This window comes from Lepeophtheirus salmonis, chromosome 1, assembly GCF_016086655.4.
Source record: "Lepeophtheirus salmonis chromosome 1, UVic_Lsal_1.4, whole genome shotgun sequence".
In the NCBI taxonomy this organism is placed as follows: domain Eukaryota; kingdom Metazoa; phylum Arthropoda; class Copepoda; order Siphonostomatoida; family Caligidae; genus Lepeophtheirus; species Lepeophtheirus salmonis.
Window position 1 is genome coordinate 27,187,965 of NC_052131.2, and position 27,052 is coordinate 27,215,016.

Genomic DNA, 27,052 nt, shown 5'->3' on the forward strand with positions numbered 1-27,052 from the left:
TTATTTGAATTAAAACACATATGTATATTTTTAGATTGCTACTACTACAACATGCTTCCTCTTTGGGCTTTTATAGAAAATAGTCCTTTCCTCATTGCCAATACAATAACGAATGTTTGTATGCACAATATTTTTATTTTGCAGAAGACGAGGGGTAAGGGTAAGCCTTCTCTTCCCCGATATCTCACACACTACTCAAGGAAGGAAGGAAAAAAGCGAGCAAGATATATCAGAATCATACATTTCCAAAAGTTCCTTTCTCGTGAGTCAAGTGAACTTTATTCAACAACGTTTATTTTATTCAACGTTCTAATGAATTCTTTTCAAGTATTATTTTTGTAATGCCATTCAACGATTCACTAGACCTACGGTAAGCATTTTTTCAATTAACTCCAAATAGGGGTAGAAACTTAATTAATTACTCCTTATTAGTTTGTGAAGGAAACTATTTTACCATCAATAATTTTATTATTTAATAGTTAAAATTATTTTTTAAGATGTTATAGACAAATTAATTATTTACATTTATCCCTTCAATTAAAATCTATTTATTTCTGATTTTTAGAATTAAACATACTAATTTCTTTAAAAACTTGATGATAATTCGTCAAAAAGTACAAATGTAATCCTGACTTAATTTTGACAAAAATCAGTCATACTTGCTTTTGTGTCGACCGATCACAAAATAGGTTAGGGAAAAAGTAGTTTCCTATTTTTGCTTTTATTTCAATGCTTTACAATCATTCAACTTAAGCCAATTATGTCCCGTTCTGTTTGATAACTTGTTGCCAACGAGAATTCAACTCCCTTGTCCCTATTGGCTAAAAATTCAGACAACCAATTTGCACATGCCTCTATTCAAGGCAAATTTGTATGCCAGAGTGCGTTGGCCATAGAAAAGGAACAAGTAATATATACTTGTTGCCAGGTCCAGACTGTAGGGCGGATGCTTAAGAACTTCCCATCTGAACTACAGGAGCTTTTGGCGCGCCATCAAAGGTGTGTACGGCCTGGCGTTGTCTTGATGATGTTTTGTTGTCTCTCGTTTCTCCAATGCTGGACGCTTCTGTTCAATCGCTAGCTTAAAACAGTTGAGTTGTTCACAGTAGAGAATTGAACAGGGGAAGAAATCGCTCGAAGCACTGTTGTGCAACACGAACAAAAAGAGTATCGCCCCTCTATACATTGCAAACTTTCTCGGTCTCTTTCCAAGCGATTTCCACTTTAAGGTAGTAAAAATGCTAAATATTGTGAATTTCTTTCTTCGAGACCTGTATACTCGACGCACGATAATTATCGACTGAACCAGACAAGCGCAATTCTGTCCAAAAACGTTTGTAGTATACAATCAAACCTTTACAAAACTTAATCATAATCCAATGTTATGAATAATGAACAAGATATTCGTAGCTAAAAAAAGGGGCAGGAAATACGAATTACTTTTTACTCAACCTAATAATATAAATTTGGCCCCACATAGTCACAATCAAGGATAAATTAAAATATTCGAAAGGCACTTTAATGAATAAATATATAAATTAATTATAATGCATGTGCTCAAATTATACCGCCAGTTTACGAGATACCAAATGTTTGAATTTTAAAAAGCAGAAAAACAATTTTGATAGTAATAAATACTTTGATAGACATGCGTATTCGTATATATAACAAAAATTTCATTTAATTCCGACTGAAAATGGAATAGTTTATATCTTGAAAAAAGCAATATTATTTAGAAATCAAAAGTTTAATTATAAATATAAATTAAATTTTACATGTTACATGCAAGTAAAATAAATATATTTTATTCTTAGTTTTTCGATTGAAATTCATTTATATATAACTAATAAAAATATGTTATTCATTGATTAGGAAAAAAAGGATCACTGTTCTTGGAATTTAATGTTTATTAAATTTAGGTACTTATTTAACAATATTTTACTTTCAATATCATTAGCTTTGTTGCTAAAACTTACTCTAAAGTCAATTAACAATCTAATATAGGTATTCTTAACCAAATTTATAGGAACGAATCTTCATCTTGAGGAATCAAAATTTAATTACGTATCATAGAGTTTTATTAATATTTTGACTAGTACAAGGCTAAGCCACTCAAAATCATGTAGGATAAATGTATTTTCACTGCTGCTTAAAACCCAAATGGCAAAAACCAAGTGAGTTTGTACATCATTCCTCTCGTATCAATTAATCAGTATCAGAGATTCTAGTTGAAGTCACATGCTTTTCTAACTTAATTTTATATTAAAAAGGCAAAATAAAAGTTTTAGAATAAAAAAAATTGCTTTAAATAAATGTTTAGGCCTATTGGTCAGGTATAAATATTTTTTTCAATTTTTTCTACATGGTCATTACAAAAAAGTTACCAAAAATTATATTCCTAAAAATTAGGTGTCATATTTTCGGTAAAATGCAATATGACATACAATGAATAGAGTATGAGTTTTTGTTATCAGCTGTCCATTCCTTCCTCTTTCATCATGACTCTTTCACAATTTATTCTTTTTGATAAATAAATAGAGGAATAAGTTATATTCAACTTATGCTCCGATTTCAAAAGTACATTGCTACAAGTTTTTGATGACTCTTCGTCATAATAATAAATATGTATTCGTGGTCTTATTAATTATAAAAATCATTTCGCCTATAATTCCTAATTTTAAATTACACAGATATACACTTTGTTTTTCAGTTTGAATGTCATCAGGTCTTAGTACTTAGAATATATAATTGATATTGTCTATTAATTGAAAAGTAGCTCAAGTTCTTTTTTAGTTCATTAGTATGATGAAGGGTTTTTCATTAGGGACCCTTCAATTTTTTTTCCGTTATGTAAAAGAAAAACGCCATATTTCTTTTCTTCCTTTGACATTTATAAACTTTATTAGTTTTTGTCGTGGAGGAATATACACTTGATCAGCAATTGCAGATTATTCAAATTGATTATCAAAATAACCGTTTTTCTGATAACTGATTTTCATCGAAAAATCTTTCTGAGTGATGAAGCTCATTTTTGAATAAATCGCTTTGTTTTAGCAAAATATGCGTTATTGTTTAGGTAGCAATCCCCAAGTGCTTCACGATACATCATTGCATCTCGAAAAAAATACTATTTGGTGTGGACTTCATACTGGAAGGATCATTGGCCCATTTTTTTTCGTTGATGATGATAAGCGTCATGTAACAGTGAAAGGAAGTCGCAAGACTGTGCCACTTATCACAGAGCAAATTACAATTGATTTATTGCAAAGCATATTTGGTAATTCTATTATTTCGAGAAATGGACCTGTTGATTCGCCACCTTGATTGTGCGATTTAATACCTTTAGATTATTTTCTTTGGGGTCTCGTAAAATCATTGATCTACACTCTACATCAATAAGATGGCGACGATAGAAGAGCTCAGAGAAAATATGAAAGAAAAAATTCCTGCAATATCGGTAAATTTATTGGAAAAAGTAGTACAAAATTAAGGTTCAGCGATTGGACTTCTCTAAACATGCTCGTGGCTTATAATTTGTACTGAAAAAATAAATGTGGCAAAAATTTAACTATTTGTGTTTTACTTATAAAAAAAAAGTTGAAGCGCTCTTAATGAAAATCCCTTTACTTAAGATACAAAAAGCAGCTGGTGTGATCAAATTATTTGGCTAGCTTTTATGGTCTTTTTCTTGTTCATTTAGAAGATTGGTTGCAATTTACCATAGAGACAATGATGTCATAGATGCATACAAGAGAGGAGACCCCTCAATTATTTTTTCATTAGTAGTATATATTTGTGAGTTATCCATTGTTTAGAGTGACAATGTCTCACAATTAATTCATAATTTTATAATTATATAACCTAATCACGGTTTTTTATCCCCAACAAAAAACCGTGATTAGGTTATATAATTATACACTTAAGACAAATATTGTTCTTCATAAAATATTTTTGGCAATTCAAAAATACATTTGTATATTTTTATGAGTTTTTTTTTGTTTGCATTGCAAATCTTTCAAAGATCTTTTGGTAAACTAGAAATCATTGCAACTTTTTTGTCAATATTTGAATTTTGAAATCTCTGAACGGCAAAAATAAACAAAGTAAGGAAGTATGATTGTCTACTAAATTTAATTACATACACATCCTACATCGAATAAATTTATTCAAAACTACTTTTTTCAAATTTCAAAGTAATATTACAAGTATTTTCAATACCCATTTTTAGAGTCTTGAAAAAAAAAAATACAATTTGCTATAAAAAGTACTTAAAATATCATTTATTTAGAATAAAATATTCATTTGAGTTTATATTAGATGGGACAATTTTATTACTAAATGCTGGGTGCTCAATTAAAATCCGAGTACTTACTAATTTTATAGTTAATGAAGGTTAAGTAATTGAAATTAATTCATATTTTGATATATTAAAGCATAAGCAATTATTATTATATTATCATGATATAACACGCAGCTGATGCTAAGAAAATCTTTTGCGATTAGTATAATATGTCTTACTCTCACCTTCTTCTTTTTACGCTATCCGAAATGCCCAACTCTTCTAATCCACCAGTCCTACTTATTGGTCTTAGAGAAGATAAAATCTATCCTTTGTGATGCCATTTTTCCGATAATTCTATTAAATAGAATTATTTTAAATAACTAAGTAAATATAAAACAGATTCGTTTAATCTTGCATTTTAATGAAAATATGCATTCATAAGATAACTCTAAGGTCCGACAGTATAGGACCAGTTCCAAGGAGGACGGACAGTTCTAAGGGCCCATAAAACCAGCCCTAAGATTAGACTGGACGGAATTATTTCACCCCCCTCCCCCGCCAAACGCAATTTCTTCAGTTAACTAATTCGTTTAGTTCTTTCAAGCTGAGTTAAAGTAGCTATTTAAAAAGGAATCGAGAAAAAGTAATTATAATTATAAATCTTAACAATTACAAATAAATAAATTAATTAATTCAAACAGCATACATATATTAGTAAATTCTTGGATGCCAAAAAGTATTTAATTTCTCTCAAAATCCGCAATTAAGCATTTTTTAAAATAATATTGTGGTTTTTAATGTTCTATTTCCTATATTATACATAAATAATAGTTATCTCACATTAAAAAAAAAAATAATTAAAAGTTGCTATCTGAGTCTAAACTTATGGAATAAGTAAGACCTTTATAATATAATGTAATAATAAAGTAATGCCTTTATATTTTAAATATTTACAAACATAGTACAAAGTGGTTAAAGTTGGTTACTACTATTCAGCTTTTTATAGATTCAAAAACCGCCTTTGGTTCTAGATTGTCTTTTGATTTAGGATTGTAGAGTAGTTTTCCTGGGAGTAGGTGTCTTGTTACCCGAAAAGTGAGCTTCTTAAGCTCTGGGTCATAATTATCAGGAAAAAGTCTATAGGAGTTGATTTTTTTCAACATAAAAATCCATTTTGTTAGAATGAAAGGAGGTTAAATTGTGATAAATAATAAATATTATTAAATTAATTAATCATTTTTATAACTGGAGCGTTGAAGATTAAATAATACAAAGAGATGAAAGAGAATGAAATAATCTTCATGGTTCCAACTTCTAAGTTATAATGCATTTATTAATTATATTAATCTATTATCACAACTCGCTTTAATAAAAACAATTAACTAAATATAGTATAATAACAACGATAGTTATTATATGTCACAATAGGTACAAATGTTATATGAAAGGTGTCACAAATAAAAAAAGTTGAGAAGCACAGGCCAAAGGTAAGACTAATGATCTACATATACCCGTCACAAGTATTAATTTACTAGAATTATTTTAATTAAATAAGGGCTTCATAAATTCAATTTTATTATCATTTTTGGAAGATGAAAATATACTCAAAGAGATTAATAATTGTTTGCCTTATCTTATGATTTAAGTTATTATTAAGTCAAAAAACTGTACAGAAAATTAGAAGAAACATTTTTTTGTTAAGTATTAGCATCTTCCCTGGAGATTTTTGGTTCTACAAACAGGATAGGGTAGAGATAGTTAGATGCATATTAATACACTTTTTTTTAAAGCCTAATGAGGACTACTTCACTTGTCCTCAAATACAAAGATACCATGGGTTTTGGACCACCAACTTCTTTTTTCATAGCTCCGGAGTCAATTAAAAAACAACAAATAAGGATGGAACTACTAGGTCGGGAGAAACTTCATCGGAAAAACTAATATCTTAGCGGTTGGACAAATTAAGTCTCCCGAAGTCTGACATCGATTCAAAACACTTTTTAAAAACCCTTTTACTTAATCTAAGCAAAATGCCTCCTTACTGATTCACGACCTAATTAATTTATACAAATAGGTCGAATAAACCGGATGACAGTTTCAATTGTACATTCTGTAGGGGGAAAAAAAAACAATGTTAGTCACACTTTTTGATTCTTAATTCATATTTTCTTTGATTTATTAGTCAATGTCAGAATAAAACCAGAAAATACGAATGCTCTGGCTCTGGGGGTGAAAATTTATAGACTATTCTCAATGGGTAGAGTTGTATAAAATATGATCTGCCGCTATGTAAAAATAAAAGATACCGAAAATGACTTGGCAATCAAAACAAATCAAAGAATGCTTGAGAGGAAAGCAGTTGAGCTGGAACAACATTTTATTAGATTAGCTGGAAAAGGAAATAAACACATATGCCACTCCGTATCTAGCAAAGACATAGGCAAGAATTACAGCGATTTTGATCTTCAATTCTACTCTCAGAGCCCAACAAGGATTTACCCTTATATATCCACAATTAATCTTCAGTGTTGCTCTCCTTCTTTCATGTGTACATGATTAGAGATGACTTTATTCTTAGATGCCCTGTCTTCTATAATCAAAGAATAATGATAACTACCTAGGAAAATTATAAAACACTCTTATGATCTAGCAAGCGTTTATGTCATATTTTCTACAACTTCGTCTACTAGGTGGTATATTGAAATCTGAACACTTACATTTCATTAATAAATGAAGGTAGACTTATTAAAATTAATTCATATTTGAATATATTAAAACATAAACAATTATTTACAAAACTAAACAAACTTGAGCTCTCTAGCTTAACTACAAGTAGAGAAAGTTAGACTTAAACGTAATCGACGAATTTTCATTCGCGCACTCTATGCAGTTGGTCATCTCCAGGACCACCGTCTACATGTCCTGCAAGTCTGAAATGTTGGTGAGGAAGAAAAGTTCTGTCAAAAAGGCTAAACTGGATTTGGAAGAGTTAAAGGTCCATTCCCTCAAGAACATTCACCTCGGAGTTTCACATTAAATTATCGAGATATTTATAAAAAAAAAGTGGATGGAAAAAGCTCTGTGGGGGGGGAGAAGTCACTTTTCACACCAGCAATGAAAGAAACCCATCTCCTCTGTTCCAAGACTCCTTTGAGTTCTTTTAAATTCCTTTTTGACACTTTTGTCTCCCAATTTATAGCCTTGACGCCAATCCCCTTAAATTTAACTTTTTTTGTGGATTTCGACGAGAAGGCCAGCTGTGTCCGTCATCATAACACTGAGACCCTCAAAGCCACTGTCATCCAGTACTGGGACGCAAGGACAGAGGAATATATCCACAGAGAGTACCAGCCCTTTTGCTGCCGCTGCATTGAAGCAATCATTGCCGCTAAGGGCAGCTACATTAATGATTAAGAGAGTTGAGACACACATCTATTTATACTATTTGTTTTGTTGAAATTCTATTGTTACTTAATAAATTATATCTTGTTGAAACTTAAAATTCAAATTGTTGAGATTTTATTGGACCACTCGGTATGGTAATATATAAATATATTGGGCAACTATTTATTGTTTATATTTATCTGTGTCTCTTTTTTTTGTGAAAAGAGTTCGCAAACAATGTCAGACTATTTTTATTGATCATATAGAAAATAATATTTCCATAGTTTGGAGCAATCAATGCACAATGTCTATATATCATCTATATTAATATCATTTGGTTTTATCTACACAAATACATATTTTTTTTATGTCTGTGCTTCAAACGTATTTGTATGTGCAATATTAATTGAATATGTACAGTAAAACTATTCATACTTTGAAAATTGCGATTTCATCAATCTAATAAATATTTTGAACTTAAAAAAATGTTACGTAATTTTACCCTTACCTATGGACTTGTACATGGAACTTCTTTATAATAGTCGTAAAAATTAGTACTGGTAATTCTCGTTGGCCGCTAATATTTTGGAAAGGATTCGGATCTTTGTCTTCTTGTATGATTACTTATGTACAACTTAGAAAGTAAGAAGTTCATTTATCATATTTCTTAAAAAAGGCTTATTATAACGTCACATATAATCATAAATTGTTTCCTTAAGGTCACTAGCAATAATTAATAATTGTGAAAAATGACTTCATGCATTGATCATAATATAATCATGCAACTTATCATTGTTATTGCCTTTCCCTAAATGAGGGCCCATAATCCTTCTTTCTGTCGTAGCGCCAATGCTTATCACTAGGTATGTAAAAGTGGTCTTAATCTTCGTGAGTGTAAATTAAAAGAGTTATTTTAATGCAATTAATTAAATACAAACCATAGCCAATATTTTGATATGTTTAAATACTATGTATTTATATTTAGCTATATATTTAATTCATTATGGCCTTCTTTACAAACAATAACAACCTCGAACCGCCTTCGAACAGATTTGCAGTTCTTGGCGCTGAAAGCTGTGTCTATGGTATACCACGATGGCAGGATGGAATTGCAAAGCGAATCCAAATTTGGATGAGGGGTGTGGTAGACATTCATCTCCGAGACACCTTAAACTGCAAAGTTGAGGTCAGGACTGGAGAAGGACTAAGTGGAGAAGGGCTAGAAGTAAGTGATCTTGTTGATCCATAGGTTTGATTTCTTTTTGGCTGTATGGGTATGTAATAAACTTCTTCATGTTGTAGACAGTACGAATGGAGGTACTAACGGTCTCTGCAGCCTTCTAGTCACGGGTGCAGAGGAAACTGCATACGCGTTGCCTTTCTGTGTTGTTGCTCCGATATTTTTACACATAGAGACATGGGATAAAAACAAAACTTGTTTATTATTGTTTAGTCTGTTGTTTGGTTGCGTAATGAAAGCTCGTAATGAAAAAAGACCGGAATAAAATTGTAATTCAACGCTACTTCAAGTTATCATTCTTCACTAACTTAGGGGCATTACGTATTTGTATTCACGCATTATTCTGTACTTAGATTTCCATAGATTTATGTTTAAGTAGATTGGATTTAACACAATATAATAATATATGGATAGACACAAATAAAATATTCAAGTACCTAAAAGGGGAAAAAAAAAAAAAAACTTAATAGAATGATGAATCCCAAAGTTTTAATAACTACTTTAATTTTATAATTCGTATATTGATACCTTATTGTTTCCCTCAATCTCCGTATCTGAATATCAATGATAATATTTAGTATACCTTTAATAACACTTTGTGATATCACGTTCGTTATAATAAATTTTGATACGTTTAATTAATCATTTGTTTTCTATATGTTGGGATCAGTTTATTTGAGATATATTTGATAAATTTAAAATATTCTGTATTTTAAAGGTTCTTCGTAATTAAGGCTATATAGTCTTAATATATTCGTGGGATTAAAATATTAAATTCTACCCGATTCCAATGCAAGATTTTTCAAGACCGGGGCGTGGCGTGGTCCCAACATATTATTCTATGCCGCCTTGGCAACATTTCTTTTTTTGGCTGCCACACTGGTCGACACTCTAAGAAAAAGAAGGAAAAAAAAAAAAAAAAAAGATGAAGTAGGGGTAATAGAGAGAGAGAGAAAGACCTAATGCAAGAATGATCTATTATTCAGCATGATTGTATGGTCTACTGGACACCTTTCCCGTAACATAAAAGTAGAAAAAGTTAAAAAAAAGTGCTTATAGAAGCTCCATTCAATACATGGCTTTCGTTTTCACTTCCAAGATGGTGATCTTAGTACTAGTGATGATGGTGATAGGTTTGAGAAGTTGTATAAAATTTTGCCACAACTTTTGTTGAATTTTTTATATTTTTAACCTTTCCTTCTTTTCTTTTGCACAAAAAAAAACAACAAGAAATAGGTATGATACATACAACTGACGGCTAATTGAGACAGTGTACCGGAACCAATTCTGGCATGACGGTTTCCGTCACATAATCATGCTAAATTGAGCCGGAAAGAGACGTTAAAAGTTCATGTTTGATCGAATACTGGATTGAAATAAAATTTGCATCCAGAATTCCTTGATCCTAAGTTCAATTATCCATGTCTATCCAGTTAAAAAAAAAAAAACAAAAAAAACTGGAACACATTTCCCTCATTCTAAAAAAATAATGATGTGAAGATCATTTCTGTAGTTTCTTTTCTCCTCACACTTTAAAAAATTGTACAATTTACTTTACAGAACGTTTTAAAAAAGTAAAATATTTCGTACTTTAATCATTTAAGTATTTTTTTTAAATTTCCATTTGAATTGAAGTTAAAGTGATTTGTTAAATGCATAACTCTAAATGTTTGCAAGTTTATTTGATTAAAAAAAGATTAATGATTAATTTGCTTGAAACAGAAAAACAATATGTATTTAATTAATTGAAATCAGTATATAGTCCATACATATTATATAAAAACGAGGTATAACGTCATCCATATTACATTTATACCATTAATTATGGAATCCTTGATTTAAGTAGTGTGACAATATGTTTCATTCATTACGAATGGAATTGCAAATAAATAACCAATGGATCAACAGGGAAAAATACAATTTTTTTGTTCTAAATGTATTGCAACATCGAAAGAGGGTTTAAGCCACGTGTTTTTTGCCATTTTTCTTTTGAAAAATTATATATATAATCTTAAAAGTGTTATATTAGGATGGTAATAAGATTTTCTAAAATAAACATGAGCAAAAATAGTCAGTCTTTGATTAATAAGAGTTCCCAATTTTAAACAAAAACTCATACATCTCGATCAAAATCATACAACTTTGAATTTTACTGATTTAAAAAAAAACGAAAACATTTTGTTTTTAGTAGTGGTCAAGGATGCTAATTTCAAAAAAATAAAAAAATGACTTTGCAACAACCTAGTTGGAGTCTTTAAAGCTCTAAATCTAGTTCTAACAGTATTTGTCTTGGCAAATAAAGTTGAAAGGAGGTAACATATTTTCGTCTTGGTTTGTTTATTAGTTATTCTGTTTAAAATTATGGAGAAATTTACTGATTGATTATGGCTAAGCTTTATTAAAAGGTTATATATGTTGTGTACAAATTGCAATTTATGTATACAAGTTGTAAAACACATATGTTGAAAAATACCTACCATAACAATTAAAACAGGTTAATTTTTGCTTTCATAATTGGCTTTTTTAAAATTATTATTATTATTTCATTCCTTTATGTAGCAAAATACAAACCTGTTTTTGATCCATTGTTTTGGAAATAACAAAGTAACGTCATACTTATCACTTGTGATATCCAAATAATGCATATAAATGGGGTTAAATATGCAAATAAAAAAACTCATTATGCAAATAAAAATGTAGAAAAAGGTCGAAAATGCATATATATATGGTAAAATAGGATGTATTCTTGTAAAAAATAAATATATAATTAAAATTTCGCAATAAAGCAGTTTTTTGTTTAATTGAATTATCATCTGGTCCCTCAGATGGTCCTCAACCCCCTATTCCTCTTGGTAGTGAGGCGATCTTTAAAAAAAGGCCCTCTCACAGTTCAAAGATGTCATGAGGGCAGAGTTAAAACTTTCTGGGGTGTTGGGATCCTTCTCCATGCTAGGCACATTCTTGCCAGAGAGCAATGAGCAAATTAGGCTCATCTTCTCATATGGTGGATTTTTTTTCCGTATCCCCTCAAGTTTGTGGGCAAATTTGGGGATGTTCAGCCACTCGCGGATATTTTCACTCTTGGACAAACCTGTACAAGAGTTAGCCTTTCTTCGAGCTGAGTGATGCTCTCATTTAGTACCTTGAATTTTGCTTTGAATGAAGAGAGGTCTTGTGCAAGAAAGGCATATTCAAAAAGCTTCTTAGACTCATCAATATTCCTGCTCTTATCGTGAGGCATTTGCTGGACAAACTCTTTGATAACACGGAAGTTTTCGCAGTAGTAGAAGGTTGCCTCGAGCCATGCTCCCTACCTTGTAAAAACTGGCTCTGGAAAGAGGGGGAACATTGTAAGAGGTAGAAAACTCTAACTTACGGTGAGCAGACTTATTGAAAATCTTCTTCACTTCAACATTGAGTTTGTCCACTTTGGAAAACTGTACCTAACTAATTTGGGAACCATGTGGGTGAGAAAAAGGCAGTGGATGAGGTCAGGGTACATCTCTTTCATACCTTTGCCAGCCTTGACACAGTAGGGAGCACTGTCTGTGAGAAGCAGTAGCACCTTATTGTAGGTTAAGTCGATTCCAAGGAGCTCGAACAGAGAAGAGTTGATGCACTGCTGCACCGTACGGTTGTTAGTGGTTCCTAGATTGACCACGTTGATCAAGTATGACCTCTCTAGGTATGCCCGGTCCAAAGGTCCTGTTGGTACTACACACATGGTCATACCAAGGCTGTCTATAGTTTCATCAATTGAGATACACAATAACTTATCCTTAAGTTTCTCTTTGTATAGAAGACGCCATCGCTGTTATCGTCGGAGGGGATGACGATAAGCACCTTCTATGTGCTTTGTCCCAATGTTATTTAAATCGACATTCTTTTTGTGCCTAGCGCCCTGCTCATGATGTTCTACAACATACTTTCTGTTGGCTTTAGCGCTAAAGTTGCAGAGCTTGCATTGTAGATACTTTGTTTCAGGCAAATAAGTCCAAATCCTGGTGCCACCGAGCTCCTTAACTAGCACTGCACTATCTCAGGCATTGTCAATTTAAAAATATGTTCATTCACTTCGAATGAATGTAAATATATTGAAAATAAATTTTTCTGGATCCACATTTATATTCAAAGAGAAAAAACAGATTAAAAAAAATCTAAATAACTTTGATGAGACTATGAATATAATATATATTTTGATATCCATGTAGTTTTCCCTTTATAATCATGGCACCAATGTTCTTATTCTTTTCTTCCACCTCCAATTCTCCCTTTACTCTAATGGCTGACTATTTTTTTACCTAAAAATGGCGGGGGAAAATGCAAATAAAGGTAAAAAATGCAAATATGAACCCAAAATATAAATAAATCTTATTTGTATAATTTGGACATCAATACTCAATAACACACAAACTAAAAATCAGATTGCCATGAATTTTGGACAGTTGCCTTTTGAAAATTAATATTAACTGAAAATGAGGCGAATTAAAAAAACAACCCTCCATTTATGTGTAAAGCTTGGGACTTTTCAGCCTTCGTATCTCTTGTATGGCCCCTCATGGACTTGAGGGGATTTACATTTGCTGTTTTCTATAGCTCATCCAGGTCCAGTTTGACCTTTTTGACTGAAAACTTGTTCCTCTTCAATGTTTCGGAAGTGTTGACGACTCAGTCCAATAGGCATCAGAAAATGTTTTGAAATTAATTTTATAAAAAAATACAAAATTATCCTGCAAAAAATAGACTTATGTGAATTTGTATCGTAGGAACGTTAAAATTTACACATTACATGTGAAAATCGAGCTACTCAACCACTGTAACAGACACCTGTCCCAAAAAGGTTAAGATTATTAAAGAGAATATTCGGTTTTGAAAGTGGATCCTAAACTTGTTTTAGTTCCATTGTTTTGAGCATTTCATTTTTACCAATATAAGAAGTTCAGGAAAAGAAATTTTGCATTTCCTGCTTCTTTTTTTATATACTAAGCATGTCTTGTTCATTATTGGGTACATCAAATCATACTATAGTGTGTTGTAAAGGTGTGAGTGTATACTACAAATGCTAAAAACACATCAGTATTGCTCTTTGCCGGTTCAATCGTTAATTATCGTGCAATGAGTATGGGTGTCTCAAAGGAAGAAACTTGTCATATTATACGTTTTTACTACCAGGAAGAGAAAAAAAGCGTTCAAAGTGACCAAAAAGATTTAAAATATAAACGAGGCCGATAATTTTTCGCTTGTGTTACACAAAAGTGGTTCGAGCAATTTCGTACTGGTGAAGTGGGGGTGCCACACACTGACAGGGCTGTCCATGAAAATGCCGATAAAATCATGGAAAATATCGAGATAGACCGTCAGGTTAATAGTCATAGCATCGCCCAGGAGTTGAACATTGATCATAAAATCGTTTAAACCAATTTGTAGAAGGCTGAATACAAAATGAAACTCAAGAAGGAGATGAATCGAGTTTCATCAAGACAACAGAAGGCCACAAAAATCTTTGATGATACGCCAGAAGCTCCGGGAGCTCGGATAGTACTCCCTTATAAATGCATTCTACATTCCGGACGTAGTACCTGTTCTTGTCTATGGCCAACGCACTTAGGGGTTCAAATTTGGCCTCATTAGAGGCTTGTGAAAATTGATTGTCCAAGTTTTAGCCCATATACAGAAGAGGGCATCAACGAAAAGGGGATTATGCTAACAGATTCTTGTTGAAAACAAGTTATCGAACAAATTGGGGCATATTTGTCTTAAATTGCTTGATTGTAACACTTCTTATAAAGTATTGAAATGATGTGAAAAATACGAAATTACTTTTTCCTTAACCTAATATTAGGTGTAGTAAAAATAAATCCCTTAAATAAAATGGATTGTTTACTTTTTTACCATTTTTGTTTATATTCTTGGCAATCAAAACAGTGCTTACATTGCGGCCGGACTCTACGATTTCCATCATTTTATCCACATTTTCGATAATTGGCTTTCTAGGGGGTGGTGTATCTTTGACTTCAAAATTATCAAACAGAATCAACCAAACCAAAATTGCACGTGATTGGCTTTTACAGTATCTGGACCCAAAATACAAAACATATTTTATGCTGCCTGGCTTGTGTTTTTGCCTTTATCGAAGAAAAACAATAAAATATGGCGTATTTTTCTCTTTGCTGGTTACCATCTTTGACGTGCACTCAGACAATTCTGAGTGTAAGTGCTCAGAGTGTAAAATCAAATGATCTTTTTAATTGATTTTAACTATAATTTGAGAATTTACGCTTTAAAACAGAAAACTATGAGTGAATTAAACAAAAAACAATTCACATTAATTATAATGGAATTTTATAAGAACAAGCCGCAAAATTTATTTTTTCCAAAAAAAATAAGCTCATTAATTCCTATTCTATGATATAATTTATTACTTCTAAGAATGAAAAAGTTGGAGTTAGAATAAAAAATGAAAATCCCATCGGATTATAAGCATATTTGGCTTATAATTAAAGTCAGATTTTTTTCAGAGAAATTATTATATCACAATATAATAATTAACATTCAGATTAATTAGTTTTGTATAATAAAAGCTCCATAGAAATTATAGTCTAAGAGAATATTAGGAACATAATAATAGTTTGGGGAAAAAAATAATTTCGTATTTTCTTTCTTTATTTCAATGCTTTATATGAAGTATTACAATCATCCGATTTAAGTCAAGTATACTCTTTTCTGTTTTATAACTTGTTGCCAACGAGAATCCAACTTCATAATACCCTTCTCGAAGAAGCCCTTATTCAAAGGCCTCAATTTTACGCCAAACGCCTTGCCAATAGACAGGAATAGGTGTTAGTTACTTGGTGATAGGTACGGGCTTTAGGGTGGATGCATAAGATCTTCCATTGCTGTGCTCCCGGAGCTTCTGTCTCGTCATCAAAGACTTATGCGGCCTGGTGTTGTCTTGAGGATATCTTGTTGTCTCGTATTCACCTATACTGGCTGCTTCACTGCTACACTCACACCTTGACAACGCTTTATCGTATGAGCTGATTTAATTAATAATGAACTAGATATACTTGGTTAAATAAAAGAGGCGGGAAAATAAACTAAAATTTGAATTTGAAGTCACACAAATAACATATGTTAGTGGTTTTCTCTTGGAGAAATAAAACTTTGAATGTAATATGAAGGAAAATAGGCAAAGTGAGGCACGCTATACGTGGTACATAAATTGTCTTTTTCTCCGACTATTTTTCCTTTTATGCGTACTGAGAAGCCTGCAAATACAATTAACTAATTTATCTAAATGTGTCATTAATTAATAGTACATTTAAGAGATATGTGAGCATACATTTTTAGAGGAGGCATGAGCTTGCAAATCGAAGAATAAGGCCTCGGATCACCAAACATCGAGGCTTTGTGGAAATTGCTAATTGGTTTACATGATTGAGGAAAAGCAATGATTTCTGGGTGATGAAGATTAAGGGGGAGGTTCAAGAAAAAACTGGGCATGATCTTATTGGCAGAATATTTATGGGACTATTGGAGTTATTTGTCGTGATGAAATATTTTTGTTGATATTGGAGACAGATGGGTAGGTTGTGGGAGTCCATTATGAATAACATTTTACATACCATGAACTCTAACGAAGCTCTGAACCTTGAGCCAAGTTTAAGAAGTGGGAGTGAGTTTTTAAGGGAAGGAGGAATAACTTCTATTAGTCAATATTTATTTCTTGAAGATACGGAACTAATTAACTTCTTTCTATTAATCGGAACTAAAAGATAAGTCTCAAGCAACTTTTGAATAAGATCTTCAATAAATGGTGATAACAACGGAGTGTCGTCTCTTATCGTCAAGACAGACTGGACCTGAAAGAATTGGTAAAGGTATTATACGCAAAAACAATATTGAAAACTAGTGTACAAATTCCCATCAAAAATGGATAAGATACCAGATGGCCACCTTTTTTTTATTTACTAATAAGTCAAAACAAATTGTTGAGTCTAGAATATTATCTTTTTGTAAAGAAAACATCAAGACCTCATTCCATTTGTTTTATTTTTGTTCAAAAGTGGCTCCCGTTGTTAAAATGGTGAATTGTCTTATCCGTGAAGAGCACGGCCAGAATCAGCGCTATAGATTGGCCAATAGCAACGTAATCGAAATACAAAGAGAACCTGAAAATTGAATATATTATCTCTAAAGTCCAAGGGATAATGTATGGGTTAAAAATAATATCTTGCCTATTCCACCAAGGCTGGAAGAATATGTTCTCCATTCAATGAGATCCTAGAAGCCGTATCAACCCAGTTAGAGATTACAGGAGAATGATGAAGTATTACCGTTAATAAAGCTTAACGATGGACCAGGGAATTCTCTAGACCAGAGGGATTCGGATGGATCTTCTTTGTTATTATTGAATTAAATAAATCTAAAGGATTCCTGCGTCGTGACATCAACAGACAGTTGATCGATACTACATCATACATGTAATATATATATACTGAATGATATATTGGAGATAAGGAAAAGAGCGAGTGAGAGGTTTAGAAAGGAATGAATAAATACGCCTTCAAAAAATAAGTTTACCTGTTTTTATCTTGACACATGTGCAATGTTTGTTTTTTTCGTTTTAAAAATACTGTGAACGCATATTAATACCATTGGGGTACATATAAGTTCTATCTTTTGTAATCGAATATAGTTTATAAAATACCAGAATTGGAAAACAAATCTATAGACAAAGAATATTTGATTATGGTCATATCAATTAACAAGAAATGCTTATATCGATGTAGATGAGCAATGCGTTATTTTTAAAAGTCACCTTCTTCAAAAATTTTATACAAAGTTTTAATTATTTTATTTTATATTCGATAAGAAAATAATAAGTATGTATATATTTATTTTCTTCGTCTTTTCTATTATTTATATATATAAATGACCCATTTAATATGTGTACCTTTAAAAATATATTTTAATAACCCTGACTAATAATTTGAAAATGTGCTATTTAAATTTAAAAAAAAAAAAAACCATACATTTTTAATTTTGCACATATATCAAGTGAGATTAAAAGTGGGGTCACTGAAGTGCTTACACACAATTTACCATGAATTTCTTCTTCTTTTTTATTATTATTATTATGTTGTAACTTTTTAATTTTTCAAGAAAAAGAAAGAAATATGAAGTGAAGTATCATAATAACGATAAAAATGAAGAAATTATGCGTGTTAAATGAGTGTGTAACCCCTTAAGTGAACCCACTTTAGAAAACTAACATAACTGATAATACTATACAACAAAATTCAAGTCTAGAAACCCCTTCTGGCTAGAAATTACATTTACAAAACACTATGTACAATTTTTAATTTTTTTCATCCGTGGCAAAAGAGCTATGTTAAATAAATTAGGTGATAATGGTTCTTCTTTTTTAGCGCCACCCCTACCGATAATTTCTTTAAATACTTTCCATTCACGCAAATAAATGACACAGTGCCTGTAATGCATGTTTAACCAAATTAAGGAAACCTCAAGGGGAGGGTAGGGAAAAGTGGGACTTGAAGTCGATTTATGGACTGAGGAAGCAGGCCGTAGGAGATCAGATCGTAGAAATAGTTGTAGTACTTTACATAATGAGATATGATCTCCTCCGGCCTCATCCTCACTCCACGAATCCACTCTTAGTCACTTTTCTCCTACTCCAATATTATATTTTTACGTCCTTTCATTTAGCGAAGTTATTTCTTTATTATGAAAAAGTTTCCATAATTGAATTTCAACTTTCCACTGACACTGTCCAAATTTTGAGATAGAAAAAGAAAGTATGCTGTGCGAGCAAACTTATACAGTGTATTCAAATATATAATATATGCAGTGAAACACAAGAACCAAGAGCTCCCTTCGTGGATCCATGATCATGTCTCTCAGGCGATTACATATAACCCTCACTCCCTCTCTAATGATGAGAAATACTAATATAAAATGTTTACTTATAATTATTTGTCAGAAATAGTTCAAGATCCTCCCTTCATGATATGATTTACTAATCCAATCTCCTTAACCTTATTTTAATTAACATGCAACTGTCGAGAAATTTAATCTTTAAACTAGTTTAAATGCTGAGTTGTTTAAACACGTCATCGGTACTAATGGTCTACGCGTTTTATAAACTTAATTTTTTTTATTAAAAAACATACGTATCTCTTGCACCGCAATGTGAAATATATTTACAAGATTAATTTTTAATCTTTTTGTTATTTCTCCATTAATATCTCTTGTTATATATGGTTATAAACTAGACTTAGGATTTGTGAGAGATGGTTCAATCTCACAAAAATTGTTCATTTTGACATTTTCTGTAGAAATCCCTCATTTTGCCAATAAATAAAGAAAATTTGAAATATAATTAGATAATACAACCGCTCTGCTGATTTTTGATGATACTTTTGGAGGGAACATCCACTTACAAAAATCCTCTCTCTTTTCGGAGGAAAAACTATATATATGATGCAATTAGGTTTATGATTACATAATATATGTGATGAAGCCATATTCTGATAAACATCTAATCAGAGGAATGGGAAATTTGGTACAAAATTAGTAATGAATCATCCCCCTTCAATTTTTCAAAAAAGGAGAAATGCTTTTGCCCCAAAAATTTAATTTGAATCTGTTATAAGTCTACCATCTACTACCAATCTACTTTATCGAGTTAAAGAAAATTGTATGTGTATTGAATCAAAAAGATACACTTGCCATTGAAAATTGCCAGCAAAATTTTGAAGATCTTGGAAGCCTTTCAAAAAGCTAATTTGTCATTTTTAATGGAAACTATTACAAATCTTAAAACAGAAAGAAAACTCAAGTATGACTTTGAAGCCGAAAATAGGATTAAAACAATTTCTGAAAAAAGGGAAAATACTATAAAGAAAAATGACTTTTTTCATTCACCAAAATCATGATCTTCCATTTATGCAAAAGGTTGGACGTATAATCAGTGGTGTTGAAGATGAGATGCCACCGTCTAACAAAACTCCTGAAGATCTTGCCAATTTCAAATTTGATCCAACTACTAATATGGACGGTGAATGGTCTTTAGGTATATGACTGATCAAATGCAAACATTAACAGAATAAAATCTACTTAAAATCTTGATTGGTCAATATTATGGAGCAAAATTTATGAATTAATTATGGAAAATGTAAAACAACACAAATTACTTTAAATTGTCCTTATAGAACTGTCTTTTTCTTTAAAACAAATTGCTCAATTTTGATATTTTCGGTACTCAATTTTTCAAAATTTTAGCACTCTTTTTTTGTCTAATTTGGTCAAAAAAAATCGTTCAAAAATACCCTTTCAAATGTCTAATTATATTTGATTTTATGTTCAAATTTATTTATTTATAGCTTGATTTTAATTTGCTCTCATCAGCGAAACTATTTCTATCAACATCCTTAGATAAAATTTCATCAGGGATTTGGCTTATTTGATCTAGCTTTCCTTACAATATCTGACACAAGGGATTCAGGAATGGAAACGCATCGCCTCTTTTTATTTGGGTTAGTTTCTATTTCAAATAAGTCCTTAATTGATCGATTATTCTTCCGTATATTTTCTTCATAGACCCTTTTATCTGCAGGTAATTTATTCTTAGTTGACCCTTTTCCTCCCACATTTTTCCTCTAAATGAAATGAGAAGTAACATCTAACATTGTAACTCTTAACAATAATAGACCTGAATTATGATAATCTCAAAATTTAGATAAGTATAAGAAAAACATAAGTTATTTTAAATTCTGCACTCAAAAGTGAACCCCATCCTTGGCTTAAATTCATTTATAGAAATTTATAGCTTGTATTGTTTTATTTATGCATCAAATAAGTTCCTTCCTTGTAAACACTCAAAAACTTAAGCCTTCATTATTATTTTTTTTTCAAGCAATAATTCAAATATGGTGATTTTAAATCGTTAAATTGTATTTTCTCAAGATTGTATGATTGCATATTATATATAAGTACATGCTTGAAATTAGCATGATCAATTATTGACTTTTTTGTACTCAAATGTTGGTTCGAACCTATATAAAGGGTAAAATACTCTAAAATTTTAAATCAAAAATTCTCTACGAATAACGAAAAAACTAATGACAGATTCGTGATCAGCTTGTTCAATACTACTATCAATAAATATAACATTTAAAATATTTTTTTGTTGAATTGTATTACTAGCCAACAAACAGAGTAGCTTAATTATTCATATATTTTTTACATAGATGCCATCTTCTAAATCTAACTCGTGTACAAAACTTTATTAAGGGCTGTCAGGGCGTCAACAATATTTAATTCAAATTTAATTCATGTTTTTTTAAAATATTATACAGGGTTGATCTTATCGTTATTACAGATGTATTATTTTTAATTTTTCACAATTGACGATAAATTATCGAAAAGTTTAAAAAAAATGTTGTTCTAACCCCATGACATAAATAAATAGTTAAAGTTCAACCTAGTTTTATATGTATCCTCAATATGTAGTTCATATATGAATAAGTAATAAATTACACTTAGTACATGCATTCCATTATAACAATTAGACGAATATTTATTACACAGATTATATTTAAAATTAGGAAAGGTATTCAGCTATATCTACATAGGTATATTACAAAGAATTTCAAATTCAATATTTACCTTTTAAACCTGTTTTATCTAATAGATAATGGTAAAAAATACATGTTGATACTAAAATCATATCTATAGCTTTAATATTAAGGAAGTTTTGACCAATTTTATCCATTTTTATCGTACAATAACCTAATAATATAACCTACACCAAAATCTGTCATCTGTTATTTTCATTAAAAATAAAAATAGAACTTTCTTAAACATCAATAGAATTGAATGAAATTTGTAGGAATTACAGACTACAGTATTTTCAAAAAGATATTACTTTTAAATATTTGCAATTGAAAAAAAATGATAATAAGACAAACTACTTTCATATTGTGCAGTAATAAAAATTGAAGGTGCTAATGTCAGGTTAATATTTATGTACTTCTCATCGAAAGATTGTTTGAAAACTTTACGAGATAAAAAAATGTATTAACTCCCATTGTACTTTTTATTTGAGCCATTATACCCCATCCGTGATTAGCAATTTAAGGAGACTTATTTTCCAGTGAATGGGGGATTAAACAAAGCAACGTTTAAAAAAATTAAACTGGGTTAAAAATTATCACTTAAATATTTCATAGATTTTCTCCATTTATTAAATGAAAATCCAGCATTTCTATAGGGATCCCTAAAACACTTCTAGACTTTTGCACACGCCTCCTACAAGTTTTTTTGCATCTTAAATCGGCATTTTGTAGCACACCTATTGTATCTAGATACCAGGTGGTCCAATGAAATCTAAGAACTTACTAATTCAATCATTAATAAAGATTGAGTGATGGAAATTAGTTCATAATTCGACATATTAAAGAATGAACAATTTGTTACAAAATAAAAACAAATTTGAGCTCTCTAACTTACGTACAAGTCGAGAAAATGACACTTAAACGTGATCGACGAATTTCTATTTTTGCACTCCTAGCAGTTGGGAATCTGCAGGACCACCTCCTACGCAATCCAAAACATTGGATAGGAAGAAGAGGCCAATCAATTCATGTCCATGAGGGGTCATGCAAGAGATCTCGTGGTTTTACAAGAGTCTTTCCAGAGAACTATCAAGAAAGTGGGTGGAAAGAACTTTCTGAGGATTGAGAGTCCACTTTTGATACCAGCAATAAAAGAAACCTATCTTCTCCGCTGCAAGATTAATTTGAATGAGACTCTTTAGTTCTTTTGAAGTCGTTTCCGTTACTTTGCCCCTCCTCCTACAGCCATGATGCAAACCCCCTCGACAAACACCCAAAAGGCCTGCAGTGTCCATCTTCCAAATATCGAAGACAACAGAATACTACATGTGCAAAGGGTGCCAGACCTTCCACCACCACCGGGAAGCCATCATTTTCACTAGGTGCGGCTACATTAATGATTAAGAGAGATCAGATACACATTTATTTATTGTATTAATTTTGTTGAAATTCTATATTTAATCAATTAATTATTTCTTATTAAATTTTAATATTCAAAGTGTTCAGATTTTAACGGACACTCGGTATAATGTAAATTACTTGTTGTTAAATGTTTTATGTACATATTATAAACTTAATATATAAATATGTATTCCAACTAACAAAAGTACTTTGGTTAGCCAATAAAACATCACGAACAGAGTGTTAAAAAAAAATCATTGAAACTAGTCAACTTAACCAGATACTATAATTATAGGAAATAAAACATCGTTAAATTATATTTGTTACTTGATCATTAATAGTATTATTATTTATTCTGTTTGACCTAAAAAAAAGTTTTTACTTAAATGCAACAAGGCCTTACATTACAAACACAAAAAATGTACACTTTATTTTAATGTCAGCTGTCGATTTTTCTTCTTTTTTCTCTGTTATCAATGTTTTGAACACAAATTGAAATTATCTTATTTAATACAAACTCCACTGTTGAAAATATTTAACTAACTAACATCTGATTGGGTGCCCTTTTTTTTATTTTATGAAAAGATTGCAAAATAAAATAAAGGAAAAGACTAGACAGATGTTGTTTCAGCGGATTCTTTCAATAGACCTTACGACAAAATAGAGCTTCCCTATAATTAATTTGTATCAACCAGGATTTCTTATTTTTTCGAGAAATTGTCTTTCCCCGAGATCCTTGGTAACAATCTGAGATGAGATAGTAAATAACAATTTATGAATAAAGAAAAATTGTTGTTTTTTAAAAAGAGAAAATATATTGGTTTCTTATAGATATCTTTGGTGACTTCATTTTTTGTTGATGCATTTAGCACATTATTTCAAAAAGTCACAACTATTTTTTCTTGGTAATTTCTTGTGCCTGGAAAACCATGGAAAACCCTAATATCAATTTTTCACAAGACAAACACATTTTTCCTCACATAAACAGTCATTTTTAGAGTTGCATAAATTATGAAATCTTGGGAGATGAGCAGCTTAGTTTTCATAACATTTTATTAGACTACCTACGAATAGCTCTGAGAGGAAGGAAATACACATTAATCCAACTTCGTATTAGAAAGGACATACGTAGACAAAAGTTACTACTATGTCGATCCTCCGTTCTACTATTTTATTCTTCTCTCTATCTTATTCTCTCCTCTCGGTCATATTTGTCCAGATAAACTCGTTTAGAACAGCCAAAGCAAAACTCCTTGTGGGATAAACATTAGGATATTGTTCTACTGATAGTACACACTGCAATTTAATAACATGATATGCTTATATTTTATGATGTAAAATTCAATTAATAACAAAAGATGAATAAGGTGAGTATTTCGCCACATAATAGGAGCGGGGATCAAATTGTCGCAAAAATATTTTTCTACAAAAAACAACACAAAACATTTTTTAACTTTTTTATTGAAAATCAAAACTATGACGAGCATATAGGTATAGAGTAGCCATTCATTCGATATAATCACCGGTGGCCTCAATACCGGCCTCAATACGGCCTCTGAACCGGCCGCAGGCTCTTCTGACCATCTCATTGTCCATGTTGCCCAATACCTCCTTGATGGAGTCCATCAGGCTGGCCTTGGTGCTATGGGGATGTCTGTTGGTATGCCTCTTGACATAGCCCCAGGCAAAATAGTCCAAAGGATTAAGGTCGGGAGAGTTAGGAGGCCACAAATCATTGGTTACGACGTCATAACAGTTCTCGGTTAACCACTGCATGGAGATTTTGGACACATGGCAGGGTGCTGAGTCCTGTTGCCACACCCACGGCCTGTCTCCGGCCACCCCTTGGATCCAAGGCAGAACCACCTTCTCCATAACATCCAGGTAGACCTCTGTATTGACCTTTAGACCCGTTTCAAACATGTGGGGAGGCATAACATGACCTTCACTGCAGACAACCCCGAACACCATGACCATTGTAGAGAACTTGGTCTTCATTACCCTCCCCACATGGCTCATGCAGGTGGCTATCCACCTGTTGTTCTGCTTGTTGACCTTCTGATCTTGACAGAAATTATTTTCATCAGAGAAAAACCACGCATCCCGGGCTGCTTTGGGTGCTTGAGCTTGATGAGCACTTTTGTTGACTTCATCAGCCTGTTGTCCTTTGCCTTCTGGGTCAAGATCTGGCCCACCTGCATCTTGTAGCTCCTGCACCTTAAATCCTCAGATACACAGTCCCTTATTGTTTTCTCATGGAAGCCCAGATCCCTCGCCATGGCCTTCATGGACCTGGTAGGGTCATCCTCAACCATCTTCTTCACCTTGTCGACAAAGTCGGTGCCCCTGACCTTCCTGTCGGCGCCCTCCTCCTTGGGTGCCCTCTTGATGGTGGCATCAACATCCCAGGTGTCCTCTAGGTTCTTATGGATACGCTGAACAGTCCGTAAATTCACTCCTAAGGTTGAAGCAATCGTTGAATTGGAGATTTCAATTCCATAATTAACCAATGCCATGACAACGGCGGACCTCGAAAGCTCCTCGTTCCACTTAAAGCTCTTTATCTCCTCATATGATGACGGCATGATGCTAACTGAACTACGTATCGTCAGCTGATAGCTTTCCTATTTGGTAACCAGTTTTTATTTGATAATTTCGTCTTCAAGTTATCAAGGTTTTAAGTAAGCGACAATTTGATCCCCGCTCCTTGTATATATTTCACTTTGTAAATAATTTGATAAAATCTATGTTATTGCTAAAAAGAAGGAGAAAAATTTCAAAAATCTTTTCTATTAACATAAAATTATTTTCTATTAAAAACAAAAGAATTCTTTAATTTAGGGGAAAGGGAGGCTACACCCCCTCCAGCCAACCCTGGGGATACCCCTAGACTCTCAATTTCTCAGTGCCACACTCCGTCTTTCATGAGCACATCACAGACTATTGATTACTTTATACTTATACCTTATCTTTTTAATAAGGAAGTTATAATGGTCAGAGCTTTGTCAAATAATAAAAACTCTTCAGATTACCATCTAGAAAAAAATACACGTCTTTGGATATATTTTATACCAATCTGTGTTAAAAGTATTCTTACTTTTTAATCTAAAATCAAGACATAACAATATAAATAAACATAAATCATGTGTTGTGTAATGGATATGAACATTGAATAGCATTGTATAATGTTTTATATATACTCGTATACCATTTTGATACAAACGCATATCTTAAAAAACATATGTTTCCAGTATTACCATACGTCTAAATACCTATTTTTAGACAAAAAAAAGGTAAACGAGTATTACAAATATAGAATTATGGGCATAAGTTGAGTTTCACTTTGTAAATAACTTTTTTGTTTACATATTACTTCCAATGAAGGTGATACAAATATATTTTTCTTTGCTTCTAATGGCAATTTAAAAAAAAATATATTAATGTACTCAGTTTAGTAGAATTATGAAGTCTTTTCAAGTAATTAATATCTAGCACAGTTTATAATTCAATGGGCTCGGCGAGTGATAATAGCACTAGTCAACAAACTTTTATCCTTGGATTAAAATGGTGTGTTCCTAATTGATTTTATCTCGAGAAACATAAAAATAACCTTTCTAACACAAAATATTGTTTTTTTTCGGCTACAGGGATCAGCAATTTATTTAATATATATATAAAACTTGATAACTCGATAAATACGGAGTGGTCCATTGAAATCTGAACATTTACAAATTCAACAATTAATGAAATTAATTCATATTTAGATATATTAAAGCATTAACAATGAGTTACAAAAAAAACCAAAAAAACCCTAAACTCTCTAGCTAACGTACAAGTCGAGAAAATTACACTTGAACGTAATCAACGAATTTCCATATGCGCATTCCAAGTTGTTGGACGTCTCCAAGACCACCGTCTAACCCGTCATCAAATTCAAAATGTTAGAGAAGATGAATTGTACTGTGAAAAAAGACCAAACTGTACTCAGGAGTGAAAGAAAACAGCCCGATCCTATGACCTTAAGTCCAAGATCTCCGGGTTTCACTCTAGACTGTACAGAGTTCTGTCAAAAAATGGGGATGGAAAGAACCTTTTGAGGGTAGAGAG

General features: G+C 31.7%; 1 protein-coding gene across 1 annotated transcript in view; it reads left to right on the forward strand.

The window, feature by feature from the left end:
* The first annotated feature begins 241 nt into the window (after positions 1-241).
* Positions 242-27,052, forward strand: part of LOC121121917 (uncharacterized) — a 41,024-nt gene continuing 14,213 nt past the window's right edge. Inside the window, exon 1 of the mRNA XM_040716912.2 lies at positions 242-370. Coding sequence (XP_040572846.1) covers positions 342-370 — 29 coding nt within the window. The 5' untranslated portion in view covers positions 242-341. The remainder of the gene's footprint in view (positions 371-27,052) is intronic.